Here is a 20,425-nt window from a genome sequence, read left to right as displayed (position 1 = left end):
CCTTGATTTTTAAGTCTTTGTGGCAGATTAGTGTAGTGCGCTCCCCCTCCCCATGCTGTCCTATCCATTGCACAACCGTACGTCAAGGAGTTAATCCCACCATCTGCAGCTGTCAGAGCTCCTGCACACCAGGAAACCCAAACGCCTAACAGTTTGGGAGCACCAAGGGAACAGAAAGTCCAACTGTATCTTCTACCACTGAATAGCCATATATTAAATGTAATCATATTAATGTCTTTTACACGATAGCCTGCTTACTCAACATATACAAGATAATTTTAGATTTAGACATGGAAAAGAGCTCAACAACTCAGCCTGTATAAAGCCAGCAGACTTCTATTATTTACATAATCTAAGAATTATTAGCTTGATCCCGGTCACATTTTGATCAGCCAGTTCCAACACCACTTGCATTGTAAGTGTCTTTATAAACTGCTGCACACACAGAGGACTGCAACACTAACATAAAGAAGGAAGGAGGGTGAGAATACTCGGGAAAGCTTCCCAAACTGTTTGTGACAGGCATGTATTTGACTTCCAGCCCCCAACTCACTCTTCAGCTTTACCTACATGCAGTTGGGCAACAACCGATATGCAGGATCAGCAATGCATAACGTTGCTGGAGCCTCATTGCCCATTCTTCCTCTCTCCTTTTTTTGGAGCACATATAGCAGATTTCAAAACTGGAAAGCATTTGAAGAATGGAGCTAGGCAAATACTTCTCAACTGAAGAAGTACAAGGCATGAAATCCACACTACTCTGGTCTGCGATGGGTGGAGAGATAACTCAATCCCAATCTGAAGCACACATGCTGAACCCAGTTACCCACTCCTGCTCGACATAAGCACACAGCCCTCCCAGCTCAAAGGGCTGGCAAGTTATGTCCAGACCAAAAACAAGCTGACTTTTTTCTTCACAGCGTTATAAAACTGATTACCATTGATAAGTAAACGCTTCACCACAACATAAGACTGAAGATGCCAAGCACAAGCCCCTAAAACACAAAGGTGATCCACTGTTTGCATGAAGACTGTATGATCATAACGGCCCTTTAACCTTGAAAAGGTCTTACTAATTCTAGCATTCAAACATTTCACGGTGAACTACCTTCATTTTTTGTGTGGTAGTGGTGTTGATTACACAGTCCAACAAGCCTAACCCATGAAAACACTCATTCCAGGAGGTGCCCAAGCACCTCAAGTCTCCTTCCCTCCTCATGGGTGCACAGACTGCCCCATAAGTGGAACTGGTCCAAACACTGCTTCACCACCTCTTCCAGCCTCCCACGTTTCTGGTGGCTGCAGCTTTTGTGCTGTCTCAACTGCTCTTCTGCTCCAGCGAACAATTTAGAGCTCCCAAAAGCCCTGAGGCACTAATAAAATCACCAGCTCTGCCATCTTATGCAACACACGACACTCCCACAGCATCTTCCCCCCTGGACAGCCCGACATCCACCAGCCCCGCTCCTCTTCTGCCTGGCTCCAGGGGACACACGGGCACCGTCCCGCAGCTTTACCAAGCCCCTCGACAGATCATCGTGATCATTACCTCACTACAGACCTCCTAAGGCATTCTTCGTCTCCTGCCAAAGCTGGGCTCGACCACTTTGCTGGGGACACTTTGTCTTATCCACAATGATACTACACAAGACAATTCCCTTTTTTTAAACAAGTCTTAAATTACAGCAAGCCACTCTACTCCAATATGTCCATTTGGTTTACCTAAACAAAGATGGAATCTTTACAAAAGAAAAATCAAGATCTGGGCCCCTCTAGCAGAGGCAGAAGCTATTTTTTTCTCCATGTCATCATGTCTTCCCCTTTTCTTTATTTGAAACTTGCAGGACAGGATCAGTCACCTATCCTAGAACAACATTCTCCTGGTAGAATCTATTTTAAAGCAAGCAAAATTTAAAAATAATGACAGGGGTCCGCCACTTTGTACTTCATGCTCTCTACACCCCTGCCAGTAGCACAGACAGACAATAACAAGCCTCAGCAAACACCATGCACTGCTGCACAGCATTTATACCGCGTCTACATTAGCACAAACGGGTGCTCTCACCACCACCTCGTCTATCCCATGCAGCAACGAGATCAGCAGCTGCCAGAAGAGAGCTGTTGCAAGAACACCCACGTCATTAAAAGAAGTAACAGGGAGTGGAGAAGGACCAAACCATAGTAGGTGTTTCTCTGACGTTCCCTGATGTCAGTTTTCAAAGCTGCCAGACATTTGGCTTTGCCTTGATCTTCTCAGGTCTGGGACCACAGCACCAAACCAGAGAGCCTTGAGACCTACCTGTCCTCTCACCTCTCTGCACTTCAGTATCCCCATGCTTAAAGAGGACATGGTCTGGCATCGTTCCTGTGAAGAAAGTGTTCCTCTAACAAAAAAAATACACGCCCCTTCCCAAGCAGTAGTCTTGCAGTACTTAGGCTCACCATGCCCAAAACATACGTACCAAGAATACCTGCATCCCCAGCAAAGCATCGTATTAGTTCTCAGAAGAGGGAGACTTCCATTGTAAAAGAAAGGCCAGCGGAAAATCTTTCCATATTGCATAGAAGATGCTGGCAGGAAGAGCATTTCTCTGCGGTGAGGAGGACTGTTGGCATGAACACGGTGCCTGCTCATTTCCTAATATGGACCAAACAGTCAAATGGGTTTAGATCCATGCATCGTGCACCTACAGACTCATCACTGGTGTGTCATTTGGTGTAAGACCAAGTTTAATTTTTTTTACTCCGTTGACAGGATATTAATTTTTACCTAATGGACCAAGAGCTGCCAAGCGCTATGAGACATTTTTCTGGCTTCGTTCAGCTTTCCCTTCCTGATGAGGACCTTCCCATTAGTCCTGCCTTCGCTGAGGTGTCGCAACAAAGACATGAAGAAATGCCAGCTTCCCAGTGGATCCCAAACCGAGACTGCAAAGCACAATCTGGACTTCTCGAGGAGGTGAGACTGGTCCAAGTCGCTGTGCCAGGAACAACATTTGCCAGTATCAAGAGGGCTGTTCCATTCAGTGGTTTGCGAGCTTGGATATTGCCACCCTAAAAAATAATGTAGGACAGAAAGCAGCAGCCAAGTACACCCTGCTGTGCAAAAGCCCCCACCCATACGAGGAACATATGGCCCCTACCAAGTCCTGAGGAACCTGCAGCTATTGTGTCCCTTTGGGTGGACACATGTCCCTTCGGGTAAGGGAGAGGGAGATATGGAAATCTGCAGGATGTAATGTGAAAACACCTAGCATTCTGGGAGAGAGAGAAAGGTGACGTGTCTCCCCCAGCAAATCCTCACACATGCTCCACCACTCTAGGCCAAGGAGCTTCAGGAAGAGGAAGATTCAGCGAAGGTTCTCAAGACACAAAACCTATTTGTAAATCTCCTGAAATATTTTTTTCTAGTTAATGAAGTTTTGCTTCCACTGAGGACCTTGCAAAATCAGAGCCATCTGTTGAAATCCAAAGGCTGATGCTGCTAAAACTGAAAAATGCATTTTTCCTGCTATTCCAGCTGCCTTCAACCAGCTCTCGTCCCGCAGAGCAGTCAACAGTGTGGAAAACACCGCTACAAGATGTGCACTGGAGACGTTCACTCCTAGCCAGGATTTCTACACAGCTTTTTCTGAAGCCAGAAACACACTAGCTGCAAAGTCAAACAGCATTACAGCCGCCTTCTATGAATGTTAAATTATAAATAATGCATTTAAGTATTGTGATGTTGGGCTCCAAATCCCAGCCTGACTTAGCCTTTAAAAACTGTGCCATAATTATTTATAGTATTGATATTACAGAGGATGGGGGGACATACTATCAGATCTCATTTCAAGATTAGTTTCAGATGAAGCAAGTCCAGTTCTTTAACATTTTCTTCAAGCAGAAAAAGGCGGCAGTAGCAGCTGGGGTACAGCAAACAAATCAATAGATGCATATGGACATATAAGTCAAATAAGAATTAGGCTGAGCAAAAAACAAGTTAGCTGTGAAACATTCCTTTGGCTGCTTTTCCACATACAGTGCTAGCCTTTTGTGGTTTAATCTTAAAGAAGCTCCATCTTGTTTGAGGCTGCAACACTTACAAATTTCTAAGCAGCAAGTTTTTACTATAATTGCTCTATGTTTCTTTATACTGGCTAACATTTTCATATGAGCATCGCTCTTTTACACACTTATTGCACTAGGAAAAACTGGAGGAACTGGAAAATTTTGTTCTGTGTCCTGTGGAACAGAAAAATATCATTCAAAAATATAGAACTGACCTAGAAAAAGGAAGAGGAGTTATGCTGCCCTCTAATGAGCACATCTAACATTTGAGAAAGAGCACTCTCAAAGAGATACGTTCTGTTCTGCCACAGGTACGTCCTCTTCTGCTACAGAGCTGTTGGTGATGCAGTCATAGCTGGAGCAAGGTAGCACCTCCTGCACAGTAAAGATATGCAGGAAAAACATCTCGATGGACCTGAGACCTATTCTGTACTTTCCTGAGCTTAGATTAGCGTATATGGCTGTGTCCTGCTCTGTTCCCTTTCCTTCCCTGAATAGAGGCAGGAGGGGAGAGGTTCCTAATTCTGACCTTCAGGACAAAAGCAAGTACATCAGCTCACCTCTGCAGCTTCCACAAGGACCATCCTCCCTCTGAAGTTACCTCCAAAGTACATTTGCTGCGTTCGCTTCCTGTGTCCCTTCCTTGGGTTCATCTGGATGCTATTCATACACTAGATCTCTTCATTCAACCTAGCAAAGAAAATCCTCTAACCTCATGATACGGAGTTAGACAGTACGCTTCACCTGTCTGTCATAGTGGGCGACGATGTTGTTACAGGTATACAGGTACAACAGAAACATAGAGGAATGATTTGCTTAAACATCTGTGAGTATCATTGAAAAGCAAGGGAATTCAGTTCTCACCACAACACTCAGAAGACATGCAGCTGAAAAAGGCAGTAAGGCAGAGGAATAGCCACACAGCAACTGTTCTACCTGGTACTAAATTTAAACTCAACTTTTACTGAGCTATGGTAATGTGGTGGGTTGACCTAGGCCAGCCTGCTCATCCAGCCACTCCCTCACTCCCCCTCCTCAACAGGACAGAGGGAGAAAACAAGATGGAAAGTTTGTGGGCCAAGGTAAATGACAGGGACAACGCTCACTAATTACCATCATGGGCAAAACAGACTTGACTTGGGGAAAATTAATTTAATGTGTTGCCAATTAAAATAGAATCAGGTGGTAAGAAACAAAGTCAGACACTAAAACACCTTCCCCCACCCACCCCCCTTCTCCCCAGGCTCCGCTTCACTCCTTCACTCCTGACTCATCTACACCCTCCCCTGAGCAGTGCAGAGGGACAGGGAATGGCATCACAGTCGGTCCGTTACAGCTCCACTCTGCTACTCCTTCCTCCTCCTATTTATCCACCGTAGTCCTCTCCACAGGCTCTTCCGGTGACTGGAGCACCTCTTTTCCTCCTTCTCTGACCCTGGGGTTCACAAGGCTGTTTCTCACTTTTTTTTTTTTTTTATTCCTCTGCCTGCCCAGCATTTTTACCCCTTCTTAATTATATGTTTTCTCAGAGGCACCACTATCATGGCCAAGGGGCTCAGCTGTGGCTGCAGTGGGTGCACTGGAGCTGTGTCCATAACAGGGCAGCCCTGGCTTCTCCCCCTGCTACCAAAACCTTGCCACTTACACCCAACACAGGTAAACAGGCCAACACCCTCTATTTTGGAGGAAGAAAAGACATGAAGAAGTTCTAATAACCCCATATAAACAGTATCTACATATTTGTATGCTATTTCCATAAATAAAAACCGTTCAGTTACAGGCACTAAAGCAACAAGGATGCTCGCAGCTGCAGATAAGCCCAGCTCTGGGGTCACAAATCGCTGGCATGAATCAAAAGCAATGACTGAGAAAAAGATGAAAGTGCTGCTGAACAAAGCAACTTAAACTCAAAAATCATGATTTCTGTCAGCAGAATTCCTGCAGTCCGGAACAGTCTTCCCCTACCTCCCTGTTGACAGGCACAACAGGTTATTTCAACTCAAAGCGCATTGCAAAATAATGACTGCATGTATAGACACAGCCTGTACCCATCGCAGCTAGGAATGTCCTACCCATGCTAAAGAAGCCCATTCCCAGTTATATAAGAACACTCAAGTGACCTGAATTCACAAATAATCTTTATTTTGAAAGGAAAGAGAGGAAAACAGACATAAGTAAAAATGAATTTAAAAAGCTAGGTAGCTAGGAACTGCGACAGAAGCAAATCAGCCCAGAGCACACACCTGCACAGCCACATTAGGTATGATATATCCACGATACCCTCAGAAGCCAAAATTCTTTAAGCAAATCTACTGATTTTCTGCATGTCTTCCACACACAATCGACCACATAGCACCAGTGGGCCAGGAAACAAGTTTGTGTGCCCCATTTTCCCTCAGATACCCTGCCAGGGACCCTCTGAAACATTGTTTCATTGGAGTTGGTTAACAATATCTTTAAATATAATGCTTTCAAGAGTACCTTCCAGCTGACAGTCACTCCTTGCTTGAACATCTGCTTAGATAGCCTATTCTTCTCCTGCAGGATCCATTTTCTGTGGTTAGCCTCATGGCATATTTGCCACAGTGCTAGTTTGATCTAAACCTTTCCAAATTACCGTTTCAAACAACCCAGAATATTTCAGTACCCACTGCATTTAATCCTTGCATAGTCTTATTTTCTACATTTAGCTTAGACAATGTCCATAAAGATTTACAGTGTTAAAAACTCCATTAAAAAAACAACAACAACAACAAAAAAACCCAAAAACCTACTTGCTTTCTATAAGCCACTTGACTAAAACGTGAAGCCCAAATTACGTGCCGCTACTAGTTATGCTACATACGAGCATCAATAACGCCAGTTTTGAAGCACTGAAGTGGGCAAACAGACCTTCAGCTGGTGCACACATTTTTACCGAAGCATAAAGAAAACCTTTGTCCATAAAATGCTCACAAAGACTCTTTGAATACCTCTGTATCCCAAGGATCCCCTGAGCGGAATGGCTCCCAGCACAGGAGCCAGCACTACACGCTATTTCTTAAGTGTGCATTACAATCATTGGGGGCCTGAGAGAAGGAGATGGCTCTGGGAGAGTATCGTCTTTTCCCATAATTATAAGCTATGGGCCATTAGTACTGTAACTGAAGGACCCGTGCCCCTATTAACAGACTGTATAATTTAAAAACCAAAAACCTCAGGCAAGCTAGACCTGCTACTATTCCAATAAAGGATAATTTACATAGAATAGTACTATAGGTCCCACTTAGTCTGAATTACAGACATCAACTCTTGAGAGATCTACCATTAAATACACAGCTTGGAATTCAGGTAAGACCCACACTAGCAGGGCAAATATTTCTCTCTCAGTAAATAAGAAATCTGATTTATGTAGATTACAATCTTAGCATAGAAGTCCTTGGAAAAAATACCCAAGCAAAATAACCTTCCTCATATGGGCATTTCCCAGGGGTATTAGCAGAGGAAAGGGGAGGATTCCTGCATCCCAGAAGCAGGTCGAGGCAAGTCAGAAGGGGCAACCCAGAAGAAGAAGACCTCTCATCTCATCCACCCTTTACCAGCCTCTACCAATTTTCTAAATAGAGCATCTATTAAATATTAAACTCCCAGGATGCATATTTCAGAAATATGTTTGACAGCTTGACACAACTCTGTACCAATGCTGGTGACAAGGGAAGGGCTCTGACTTCCGGAGTTGCCAATCTGCCCTCTCCACAAGTGCTTCTTCATCCCTCTTGGGATTCAGTTTCTTGATTCATGCAGTGTTAAACTGTTCCTCTCATGCCTCATGAGAGGTTTTCATTACCAGGACTTGTGCTGGGTGGTATCTTTGCCACCAGTGCAGAACTGCACCTCTTAGAACAGCAAAGGCACCGATTTCACTTCATAACGCTCTTTTGTAACACTGCAGCTTCAGTGCTCTCCTAAGCAGGGCTGTTCTAGTGTTGTGTAAGTAAGGATGTCTGACCATTTTAAACTGATTTAGTAGGAGAGTATCAGGCTTGATTATTAGCCTTTTAAAGCTTTGGGAATCATAATCACACAGAGCAAGACATGGCATGACATACAAACTGCCGTGCCCCATCACACCTGACCAGGAAGGCAAGGAGGTACGCTGGCCCCAAATTCAGCAAGCCCTTCAGTGGCACAAGGGACTGGCACATTTGACCTAAAAAGCACGTGCTTGAGCACCCAACTTTTACAAAGGCTGGAGGAAGGCTTTGCAAAAGCACAGAGCAGCACCTCAGAAATCTCACCAAAGAAGTCCCTCACTAAGCCCTACCCTTCTCTCCGGCCACCCCGCTTCAACGTAGCCCTCAAAGCAGTGTGTAAAGGCTACTCCAGGGCAGGCATGTACCTTCCACCATTGCTAGAGGTGAGCATCACATCGCAGGCACAGCTACAGGAACCAGCCATAATAAGAAACTGCAGGGATCTGACACACTGTTCAAACTCCTAAGACTCATTTCAAGCTCTTCCCACTACCGAGAGCCTCCTCTCCCTGGAGCAGCCTGCAAACATCTTGGCAGCTTTGGGCACTCTGGAAAATGTTACTGTGTTTGTGTAGTGCTCCGTATCCATGACCGCTAGCTAACTGGAGGATTATTTTTTAAAAAAAAAACGTTAATTTTAACAACAAGGACTTAGCGACAGCTAGAGGGAGGGGAAGAAAAAAAAAGTTCATTACTTCCATAAATATTAATACAACTGATTCCCATGATCTGGCAGAAGGCATTCACAACATGGAAATGGTCTGTCTCCAGAAGGGAAGTCAAAGCACTTGAAGCAGGGCAAGTTTCAGACACTTATTTAGCTCTTTTCGTTTAATTGCGCTGACTCTAATTAAAGTGGAGTTTCATACAGCTGTTCTCACAGCCGGCACCACACTGCACAGACAATACATTGTTAAAGTAATTTTAAGCAGCGTGGGTTTTTTTACTTGTTTTTAAGTTATTACTATTTTCATTTAAGGCACCAGTGTCTTTAGCTTCCAGTATGATTCCCACTCCAAATTCTCCCAGAAGCTACCCCCAGCAGGTCACTGTCCTCCATTTCAAGCAGCCTCCACAGCTGTTCACCTCTGCTGGAAAACTTGGCAAACTTGACTCTTGAAGCAAGGTCCCACTGATTTTCATCCTTTGGACCGAAGCAACAGAAGAGTCCTCTGGCTTTAAGGCGAGTTGTTGTAACCTACAGTCTTCTGTTTGAGGTGTTCTGTAAACTGAGGTCATCTGACCTCACTAGAGAGGTTTCCCATACCATAAACCACTATCAGAACTCCTCTCAGACACAATGCAGTTTCATAATGGCACCAAAACTACCCTTACAAGGTGATCTGGTATTGTCAGGGTAAGAGCAGCTCTTAATGTTGCAGTCAAAAAACCAAATAAATTTCAGTCAAAAAGCAAGGAAGAAGGAACATACGGTAAACCGCTACCTAGAGCAATTTCCCCAGGTATGGTAAACTGCTGCTTGTGACCTTATCAAACTACCAGGGTGGCTATCCTAGATGCAGCCTTGCTCTGTCAGTCAGGCCAGCACGTACCTTTCTGAGCTCTTCACCTGCCTTCTCCTTTCTACCTCAAGCCGTGGCACAGACTCCTTAACAGGAACTCTAGTCCACAGCCAAAAGCAGCCTGCCAGTAGCCCTAAGCCTGAAATAAAAGTATTTTCAGCCACCGTCAAAGTCTGTAAACCTATTAATAAGTGGTATACTGGATCATCAAAAGTTAACAGCACTCCTTCTCCAGAAGGCTCAAGTTTTCTGCTTGTTGCTATGCAAGAAAGGAGCTGGGCTCCCCTCTGCTCCGCGCCGGTGGGAGCTCAGCTGGGACCAAGGGCCTCCTGGCAGGGTCAGTCCCCTCTGGCTCTGTGGTACCAGTTCAGGCTCTCGCTGCGGTGCGTCACACCAGCCAGGGTACAGTGCCGGGACAGGGTTAGTTACAGCTCAGCTGAAGGCATGGAATCAAGCAATGCTTTTTGGACTGCACTTCTGCAAACAGGCAGAGGAACCACTCCCTCAGTTAATGTAATAAAGTGCAGGTTATATGAAGGACATGGACGCTTTGCAGAAGGTACGTGGGTGGGAAGGAGAGGTGAAAAGGAGTGGTGTACAGCCCACGCCTGCCCTGGGAGAGAGTCCTCAGGGCTGAAGGTGGCTGTGCTTTGACTGTTAATGTCTGCTGGGTGGCTGAAGGTACTGTAGAGATAAGAGTAGGAAAGAGAAAAAAGGAGCTGCCAAAACGGTTGCTGGCTTTCCTGAGCCCTTCTCCTTACGTTCCTCAAGCCTGGAGCTGGTCTCTACTCAAAGCCTGGATGCCCACTCCATGCATCATTCTCAGTCTGTTGGGGCAAGAGGCAAGGGATACTGCAGAGCTACTCTGCCTGCCCCGAGACCACAAAAAGTAGCTGCCACCATCACCTGCATCATGGGCAGCAGATGAGTGGGACAGGCTGGGAGCGTAACTTCAAGTGATCAAGGCTGAGCTTTATCCAAGCTTCAATAGCTGAAGGCTTTGTTAATAAATGTTGGGTGGCCTGTTTTAAAGCCATGTCAATATCCAGTCCCTACTCTTGAAAGTGATAAATCCCAGCTCAAATGCCACTCAAACAGCCGCTCCTCCTAGGGCAGCGTCCACGTGCCAAGTAGAGTTTTTCAAAGATGTTAAAATCATTTCAGTGCAACACCAACAGGCTACCTCTGACACCAGCTTAAGGGAGAGCATTTCAACGCTCCCAAAATTCACACAGATCCAAAGCCTGGGCAGCCAGTAACAAAGACAGATGGGAGCAGGAACATGTCATTTTGGACTACCACAGCACGTCACATTTTCACACACACATTGAAGATGCTACAGCCGCTGCTCCTCGCAGGACATTCACTGTTATCCTCAGTTTGTGCAGCAAACCATTTTCACCTCTTGCCATCTGAAAAGTGTTACGGTGGGAAACAGTTTGAGAAAGGCGCTCTGCACAAAACCAATACAAGACAGGCCTGACAGCTGCCAGCACAGAATTAAATGCTGAAGAAAAGCAACAGCAACAGAATGATGAAGTTCCAGACCAGGGACGTGGCAAATCATCAAAACAAACAGATTTGAAAATACCCCAAACATGCATTAAGAAAAAGCAGAAAAGGCTTAAAACTGATACTCAAAAAGGATGCGTTCACTAAAACAAGCAGGATTAATTTTATTTTTTTTTTAATCCTTCAATTGCTAAACACTCCAACACACCAGAAAAACAAACAAAACAAAACCAAACCAAACCAAACCAAAAAAAACCAAAAAAAACCCCCAAAAAACAGGAACAAAACAAACTGGAAACCTCCAGCTTCCTAAGGCCAGGCACTGCACAAACAATACCCAGGAAGGCACAGCTGAAGGGGATGACACAACGTGGCAGGCAGCACGCTGTACAGGAGGTGAAGGAAGGGACCAAAACATACGCAATGGGAAGGCTGCCGACATCTCCGGCCTGTTCATACTGATTCACGTCACCAAAAAATCTGGCTTAAAAAGGCGCACAGCGCTAGGATTAGACACAGCAGGAGGGCAGACTCACACCATGCTCCGCAGAGTAACACAGCAAACAGCTTCCCAGCAGAAGCAACCTGCTCCTATCAATGGCAAAACTCCAGGATTTGCACAGAAGCATTTCATGGAGAATCGTGATTAGAGGTGAGGACAGAAAAGGAAGAGCCATAATATTTAAAGGCCACAAACAAGCAGAAATCCAACGAACAGATAAGAATAAATTATGAGACACAAAGATTTGCATCCTGCCAGAGCTCCTGAAGAGTAACAGGGGACTGGCCACAGCTGCAATTCTGCAAGCAACACAACAATGGATGCACTGCAGCGGTAACCGTGAGTCTGGACACTGCAGGAACAGCAATGCTGGAAGGGGAGAGGTCTTACATGGATTTTGGCACATCAGCCATTAAAAAAAAAAGAAAACAGGAAAGCAAATCATGTCACACGAAGTTAGTGCATGGTCCCGTGGTAGGACCATGATGCCAACCAACCACAGCTTCTCTGCTTCTCATCTGAGGCTACAAAAGGAGAACAGAATTGGACAAGCGGTTGCAGAGCCCAAGGAGAAGGAAGCAGATAAGCAACAGATACAGCAAGTCTGGAACACCAGAGCAGAAGCTGAGGTGCAAACCAGAAGGGCACAGTCAGTGACCCTGCAGAGGGAGGCCTGGTAACAAAAGGAACTCACAAAGCATCTAAGGAAGGAGAAAAGCAAGGCTGTACACAGCCTGCAGACTCCAGCAATTCCAAGCTGTCAGGTTCCTGCTTTGCCTGATTTTATTCTCTCCTGGCTCCCCATTTCTTCAGGAGGAAAAGGGACTTCCTTCTTTGTCAGATGCTCAGTCATTTCACTCCTCTGCTCCCTTCTGTGTCACTGATAGAGGAACCCATGTTGCAAGACGGTCCTGGTCATCAGAGGACAAAAGCTCTCAAGATACAAAGGGAAACTCAGAGATACCACAGCATGCATACCTGAAACTCCCCTATAGCTTTGCATCACGTTACGCTGCAGATCCAGGCTTCTGCAACAGTAAGGCCGAGCACAACCGCTGTTCAGGCTGATGTCCTACGTCACTCTGTGTCCCCCACTTCGGTATAGAATCATAGACTCACAGAGTGGTTTGAGTTGCAAGAGACCTTCAGAGATGACCCAGTCCAACCCTCCTTTCACCTGTCACTAGATCAGGTTGCTCAAAGCCCTGGCCTTAACCTGGCCTTGAACACTTCCAATGATGGTGCACCCACAGCTTCTCTGGGTAACCTGTTCCAGTGCCTTGCCACCCTCATCGTAAACAAAAAAAGTCTTCTTTATGTTCAATCTAAACCTACCCTCTGTGGTAGACCTTATGATCTCCTTAAGGACCCTTAACTGGTCCAGGACCAGAGGCAGCAAATGGGTTTAATCCATGTTTCACATTTTCCTGGCTCATCAGTGGCACAGGAGGAGGTAGAGCAATCTGCAGGAAAAGCTATTCTTGCGACAATGTCAGAAATCAAGGTGACAAGCTAACGTTTTGCAAGCAATTCTGAAGTGGTAGCACTTGCTGCCGTTGTCCTTTTGCTTTCTTAACAAGACATCTTGTCACAGTTCCCTTCTGGAGAAGCTGAAAATAAAGCAGAAAGCTGCCGGTCCAGTTGTTCATATCATTCCACAACTGGTTCATCATCCACTCCTAAAAAAGAGACATTCCCAGGCAACTGGTTTGCCAGAGCCGTGCTTGAACAGGCCCTTGCTTCACGGAGCCAAAGTAACCCCCCTGATACGACAGGCCATCATTTCTGACTTAGTTGGAAACACTTAATTCCCACGCTACAGAGGCTCACCCAGATGAGATTTATTCACTCACACTAGTAACAGAGGTCCTTGCATGGATTAGATTATGGCAAAGCATTTGATTTACATTACGTCAGTGGCTAAGTAAACTACACTGATAGGAAGCAATCATTCAGCAAGCAAGCAACTCATGGACTTAATTCCAGTGTTCACAGTGATGTTGCTGGTTTTTGTTACCTACGAGCATATGGAAATCATCTGGAATCTGGTGTTAAGATGAGCTAATGATTAAAGACAAGAAGCAGAGCAGGAGAAAGTAGTTGCAGCAAGTCTGATTCACAGTACGACATGGCTCAAAGCTCCCCGTATTGAAATACTTTCCATTTTAGACCACTGACTTTCTACCGTCACACATGCAAGACTCACCTAAAACAAATTCCATTTTGGTGACATTTTTTATTACAGTTCCACCCTTTCCTTCTCATGCCACAAGAATTACTGATGCCAGATCAGTCTAAGCTGATACCTCACACTGATCACAGCTGAATCAGCCTTGTATCTAAGGGAAGCAACAGGACCATTACCATGGGAGTAGCAGATACTTCGACAGCGCACCCTGCCTCCACCGGATGCACTAGGAATCCTCAGGAGAACGTAGCCTTCAGTTGGCAAGAACCAACACCACCAGTTTATCCTCCTAAAACAAGGGGCCTCCTTGTATCTCCTTTCAGCCCCAGCACACACCTGCATGGGCGCACACAACTACTTGTGTTAACCAAGATGCTAAACCTATAGACGCTGAACTTCCCAACTTACGTATTGTGCTTCTCCGTGTTCCCTCAGAATAACCACAGCCAAAAGAGCAGCAAAAGCTAGTCACTTATTAAACTGAGGAAAACTAAGGCAGAAAAAAGCAGAGAGAGAGGTCTCCTCCCTCGTTGGCAGCTACAGGCAATAGCCCCCGAGCCCCAGCGTGATGGTGGCTTGGTTTCTTACACAATTGCATCCCTCTGGCTCCAGCACATCAAAGCAGGTCTTCCAGAAGAGGCTTTTCATTGTGTGGAAGTAACGATGCTCTGCTGTTGTTTAGTCAGCCCCTAGACCCCTAGCACATCACACAGCCCCACGACTGCAGCCTGGGTCCTCCTCTTGCCCCAGCTGTCCCACACTGCTCTGGTAGCAGCCAGTGTCCCCTGCCTGCATATCCTGGTGGCCTGAGCCACTGCACAGCCCCCCAGCTGCCTCTCCACACTGCACACAGGGACCTCGTTGCATTTAGGACCTCCACCCAGGGGCAGGGAAGCTTGTCTCCAGTCCTGTTGCAACACTACAGGCCATTTCCAAGCCTCGATATCCCTTCCTTTTTCTACCTAAGACCCAGCAAGAGCAGAACCACCATGCTCCATCTGCACATCCCAAACCAGGTAAGTCCTTGCATTAAGAAACCATGACAGCCCCATCATCAATCTATGCAGCCCCTGGCTGAACCCACAGAAGTGTCCAGCGCTCACATCGCACACGGATGCGAAGCCCAGAGCTGAATTCACCACGTGAGACACAAAATCTCTTGTTCAGGGGCATGCCTACCATCTGCTATTGCCATTGCTTCTTCCAGGTTTGTAGTGGAAGAGAGAGCAGACAGCTGCACCCATTCTGCCTCACCATGCAGCTTCCAGGCTTCCATCACACCCTGCCTTGCTGCCTTCCCCCAGCTGAGGAGCCCGGAGCTTTTGCTTTAGGAACAACTATAGAGGCGTCCTAGGCCTCTGAGCAGCTTTGCTGCTCTGCTCTGAACCTTTGCTGGTCTGCCAAATAATTTTTCAGATAAGAGGACCACTGCCACACGTAGCATCAAATAGCTGCAGGTACCATGGATTTATTTATGGAGTGTAACAATGCTCTCCAGGTTACTCTCTTTTCCTCCTACTACCCAACAGTCGATTTGCTTTTTTGACCACTGTTGAGCTCTAAGCTGACATCTTCTAAAATCTAACCCAACTCCAAGCTCTTCCTCAGACTGCATTTTAATTGGAAGAAACCAGACCTGCAAGAACAAAGCACAGCGTAAAAATTCAGTACACAAGAGATATTTTTCATTTGCCACTATCAGCTGATTTTACAGGTACCTCAAATAATTCAGTGAATTCAAAATGTCACCTCTCTGCCTCCTGTCTCAGCTGCCCCAACTGTCTTTGTCAGAGCCCCACAGTTCAGGCAACCTTTCCCTCCACTGCACCCAAGGCCCACGCTTACACATCTCCCGATGCTTCCATCCTTCTGCAAGCTGCTTTCAGTGAAGACCGGGCAACTTGAAACCTGCCTTAGGAACTAGGAACATGATGAGACGGCAGTCATCCTCTTTGACAACAAAGCTGAACACAAACCCTGAGAAAAAAAGTCTGTTGAGGCCAGGCTGGAAGAGATGATCCTTACTACAGATGTTAGCCCCAACCACTAACAGCATCTGAGACTTTCAAAGAAGTACTTGCCTTTCTCTGCAGCTTGCTGCTTCAGCTCTCCATCACCTCCCAAATCAAAGGCATTCAGAAGAGTTGGGATATGGCAGGGCACATTCAGCTTGTGGCAGACACAGGAAGGTAACAGTGGAGTGAAACACATCTCCTCCAGCTGCTGGACTAACAGTCCGCATTTACCTCTCTAAACTCCTGGTGTTAGAATAAAAAGATGACAGGAACCAAGAGTCAACTCATCTTCCCCAGAGAAAATGAAGAAGAGGATTTTATCATAAGCACAGACACCTTCACAGCTGGATAAAAGGTAAAGAACTCCTGCAAAAGCTGCCCTGAGTGCCCAAGTCACATGGGAGAGAGGAAGGAACCACACAAACATGTCAAACAGGCAGAGGATGGACAGAGAGGAAGCAGGGAGACAGAAAGTACATCCTAGGCATAGAAAGCAGAGAGGGAAGTCAAGGAACTCAAGAGAAGTAGCCAGTTAAAGATGCATCATAGAATCACAGAATCATTTAGGTTGGAAAGGACCTTTAAGATCAAGTCCAACCATAAATTTAGCATGGCCAAGTCCACCACTAAACCATGTCCCTAAGCACCACGTCTACTCGTCTTTTAAATACCTCCAGGGATGGCGACTCCACTACTTCCCTAGGCAGCCGGTTCCAGTGCCTGACAACCCTTTCGGTAAAGAAATTCTTCCTAATATTCAATCTAAACCTCCCCTGGCACAACTTAAGGCCATTTCCTCTTGTCCTATCGCTTGCTACTTGAGAGAAGAGACTGACCCCCACTTCGCTACAACCTTCTTTCAGGTCATTGTAGAGAGTGATAAGGTCTCCCCTCAGCCTCCTCTTCTCCAGGCTATGATGGTGACCATTGTAGTCACCTACCCATCCCAGTCAGAGAAGGACAAGAGCCAGCCAGGCCTGTGCTCCTGTGGGGCTGCCTGGACGACTTGGAGGGTTGTGGAGCATCCATTCCTTTCTGTCTTGCCTCTTCCCCTTACACCACCACCTCAAACTGGTCCAGGAGCAACTGCTGTCCCCTCACCATGTTCTGAGGAGACCAGGCTTTCCAGGTCTTTTCTGCTGATGTAGCCAGTCACAATCCTCTCTTAAACAGTGTGCAGGTATGCTGACAGGCAGAGCCGCAAGCCAATGTCACCACCTCTTCTTCCTTACTTCTCCAGCAACAAGCAATCTCTCAACCCCGCATATCCTTCTGGGCCAGCTCCGTATCTGACAGCTTCAGAGTTAGCAGAGAGCACTCCAGCTCACATAGCTTCGGTGCTCAGGCTCTGCCAAGACAAAAGTTGGGTCCCTCAGTTCAAGCACAAAGCCAAAATGTGAAAGCCCAAGTGGACAAAGGAACAGAGGAAGAACAGTAGTAGGAAAGTCAAATGTTTTACCCGGAAACATCTTACGCAGATACTTTCGACTAAGCTGCAATGCCATGGAGGCACAGCCATGGAGGGAGATGCTGGTTTTCTGGGAACTATACCTCCAAAAGCAGAGGGATACAGGGTCTAAGGAAAAGAGAGAACAGAGCCAAAACCCACAGCTGCCAGCTGGGCTTGGTAACCCAGCAGAGTGTTTCCTATCAGGTCCAAGCCCTGTCACCACTCCCTTGTTTCACTTATGCCTTGCAGGCCTCTTTAATCCCACACTGAAGTCTTCCTGGCTGTCCCTAAAGTGTCGCAGCACACAGTCAGATCGTAACACAAAACACAAGAGATACCGGCAATCTTAGATAATGGGAAGCCATCTTAGGTAACGTGAGGCACGAATGAACGTGCACACACAGGGAGGACAAACATACCAACTTTCTCAACTGCCACATCGCATCCTTGACAGAAAAAAAATCTTCTTCAGCTATGAAAAGCACAGGAGACAGAGAGAGTAAGCCTACCCACAGTCTGTCAACTTGACCTTCTCAGAGCTTGAAAAGCAAGTGGGAGAGAAACACTTCTTTGTCTTGTTATTAAATCTTAAAATAACAATGTGTAGGAGAATCCTACCCTCCTGCCCTGTGCACTGAGCTAAAGGAAGATGGGAGAAAAGCAGGGGGAGGGTTGGAGTCAAGCTGAATTTCCTGCTGAACAGGCTCTCTCTCAGCTGACCAGAAATCCCAGGAGACAAAGCACGTCTGCCTAGAATCTCTCTTCTAACTCCAGGGTGTCTGCCATTGTAGGCACAGCCTAGTTACAGTTCACTGAATTAACACAAAAAAAAATGAATTGATTTCCATAATGAAAAAGCCTCCACATGGCTCCGGAGTGATACAAGAAGACAGGGCACAGTAGCTTGGGAAGATTTTAAAAAAAAAAAAACACAAAACAAAACAATTTTTGCCTCGTTGAATTGCAGTTTTAAGCTATTTTTAGCTGATCATCTGGAAAGTGCGAGGGAGCACAAAGCATTGCAGTCAGCATCACTGTCTGCAGGAAACCAGTACGCAGCCTCAAGAGAGGGTTAAACATAGTCAGATAGTGCACATCTGCATCATCAGCACTGCACAGGGACCAGCAGCATAAGTTTATTTATAAACCAGACATGTACAGCTGTAGCCTGCAATGAAAGACTAGGATTGCAGGCTGTCAGCCTTCAACAACGTGCTGTCTAACTTAATTAAAGAGATGGCTATGTTCACATGCACACACATAGGCACACATGTCCTTTTCCCAAGAAAGTTACAAACAAGGAGCTCAGTGTTTTGAAAACAATATATTTCACAAAGTTTCCTGTGTGGAGGGCAAGCATCTCCAGCAAATGTGTCCTCACACAACCTTCCCATTCCTGCACTCTGTGACCAAACGTGACGGATGGTCCGTGTCTGCTACAGCTCTCAACTGCTCATGTAACCACTAGCCCTTGGGTGGTTAACTGGGTTTGTTTGTAGCCCTGGGCATGAAAACAAAGTCACAGTAGCAGTGTAAATCTGCAAGGAGAAAATAAATTAATTCAGTTTGCAAACAAGCTATTTGGGAGTCACAGGCATCTTCTGCACTGGGACAGACTGCTGTGCCATCAGTTTCCATTTAGAGACGTGAAACCCAGTTTCAGATACAAAGCTCTGTCTGCCACTAAGCAGCTAGAGGGAGAATTTCCTTATTATGGGACTAGAAAACAAAAGCCTCTCTCTTCTCTTCCCTGTTCCCACTCTCACTCCCCATACTCACTGGTGAGCTGGACTCTCCTGCCCAAGAGTCCTTGAGCCAGGGACCTAGCAACAGCAAAAGACAGGAGGAGAAAACTGCCTGCGATCAGGCTGCAGCGGGTAAAGCACTGTTGATGCACAACAAGCAGCTTGCTGACAAAATATTGGGGTATGAATTGCAGCTGCTGGTGAGGCAAAAGCAGCTGCAAAGGAAAGACGGAGTTCAGGTTACACCCTGGGCTCTGCTGTCCCCTCAGCCCCTGGGAGCCAGGAGCTTTTGGCTAAATGAGGACATCCCACACGCATGAGGACATCCCAAAGGTGGGGGTTCCAGCTGCACGGCACAGGCCAGCTCCATCAGGTAGCCCGAAGCTAGTTCTCCACCTCGGGGGCACTAAGCATATACGTGGCTTTCTGCCTCCTCCAACCCCAAACAGAAACTACTTTTAAAAGCCCCTGCAGGAACACAGGAAGCTGTGTTTGGGTTTGATTCTCCTGGGCTTGTTCTGACAGCCACTACAAATATAGTCCCCAATATCTTTGTTTATAACCTAATGAAGCACTCATTCAAAATACAACAACAAACCTGTTCTGGAGGAAACAATGCTTCGGGAGTCCAAGTCAAGCTTCTTTACTAGAGTATCAGGGTCAATCTTCAGCCCAGAAAAGACACCAGAAGATGAGAAGTCCCAGTCCTTATCCAAAAGAAACATTAAGCAGGAGTCAGTACGAACACCACCAGGCTAAGTCCCCCACTGGCCTGGCCCCCCCAGGCTCTTCCACATAGAAGCAAGTTTCACAAAGTCACGTTTTGGATTGTTATATTCCCAACAGATTTCTACCTCAGACCAACCTCACCTCACTCAAGTGAACTCAGGTATTACTCCTAGGAGAACTGTGAATGGCATCCTGAGTAAAGTCAGATTTATTACAGATACTTGAAAATACAGATAAGCAACAAATGAATAGATTAGGGGCCTAAACTGATGGACATTAAGCAGATTCAGTGACTACTAGCAACTTACCAGATCTTCAGCATCTAGGTCCCCTCAGCATGCAACACCTCTCTAAGCTTTGCAGTAGATTCCCTGTTTGGCTTAGAAGAATTTATTATTACAGGGCGCTGAAGCTTGACAACTAAAGAGCCAAACCCACACCGGGGGTGACCCCCTGCCGAACCAGAGGAGGCCTCACGATGGTTTCCACTCGGCCAAAAGCCTTGAGGAATGTGGCCACCCAGACGGAGCTCCCCCGCAAACATGCCGCTGTGCAGGTCACCGGCTGCAGGGAGTGCCCGAGTCTGGCGTTGGCACCGGAGGGCAGCAGGGATAACGTCTGTGTGCGCTGCGACCAGGTGGATGATCTGATCTGCCTGGTGGTAGAGCCCAAAGAGGAAGTGGAGAGGCTGAGGAGCA

General features: G+C 46.3%; 1 protein-coding gene across 1 annotated transcript in view; it reads right to left on the bottom strand.

Annotated features, from left to right (window-relative positions):
- FAM207A (family with sequence similarity 207, member A) overlaps positions 1-20,382 on the bottom strand; it is a gene marked incomplete at its 5' end in the record, with an annotated part of 58,039 nt that extends 37,657 nt beyond the window's left edge. The window contains 2 exons of the mRNA XM_009710299.1: positions 19,597-19,705; positions 20,205-20,382. Of these exons, the coding sequence (XP_009708601.1) occupies positions 19,597-19,705; positions 20,205-20,382 (287 nt within the window). The remainder of the gene's footprint in view (positions 1-19,596; positions 19,706-20,204) is intronic.
- Positions 20,383-20,425: the final 43 nt, after the last annotated feature.

Source organism: Cariama cristata, unplaced genomic scaffold, assembly GCF_000690535.1.
Source record: "Cariama cristata isolate BGI_N322 unplaced genomic scaffold, ASM69053v1 scaffold12481, whole genome shotgun sequence".
Taxonomy (NCBI): domain Eukaryota; kingdom Metazoa; phylum Chordata; class Aves; order Cariamiformes; family Cariamidae; genus Cariama; species Cariama cristata.
The sequence above is the reverse complement of the archived record's forward strand: the minus strand, read 5'-3'. Positions and strand labels throughout refer to the sequence as shown.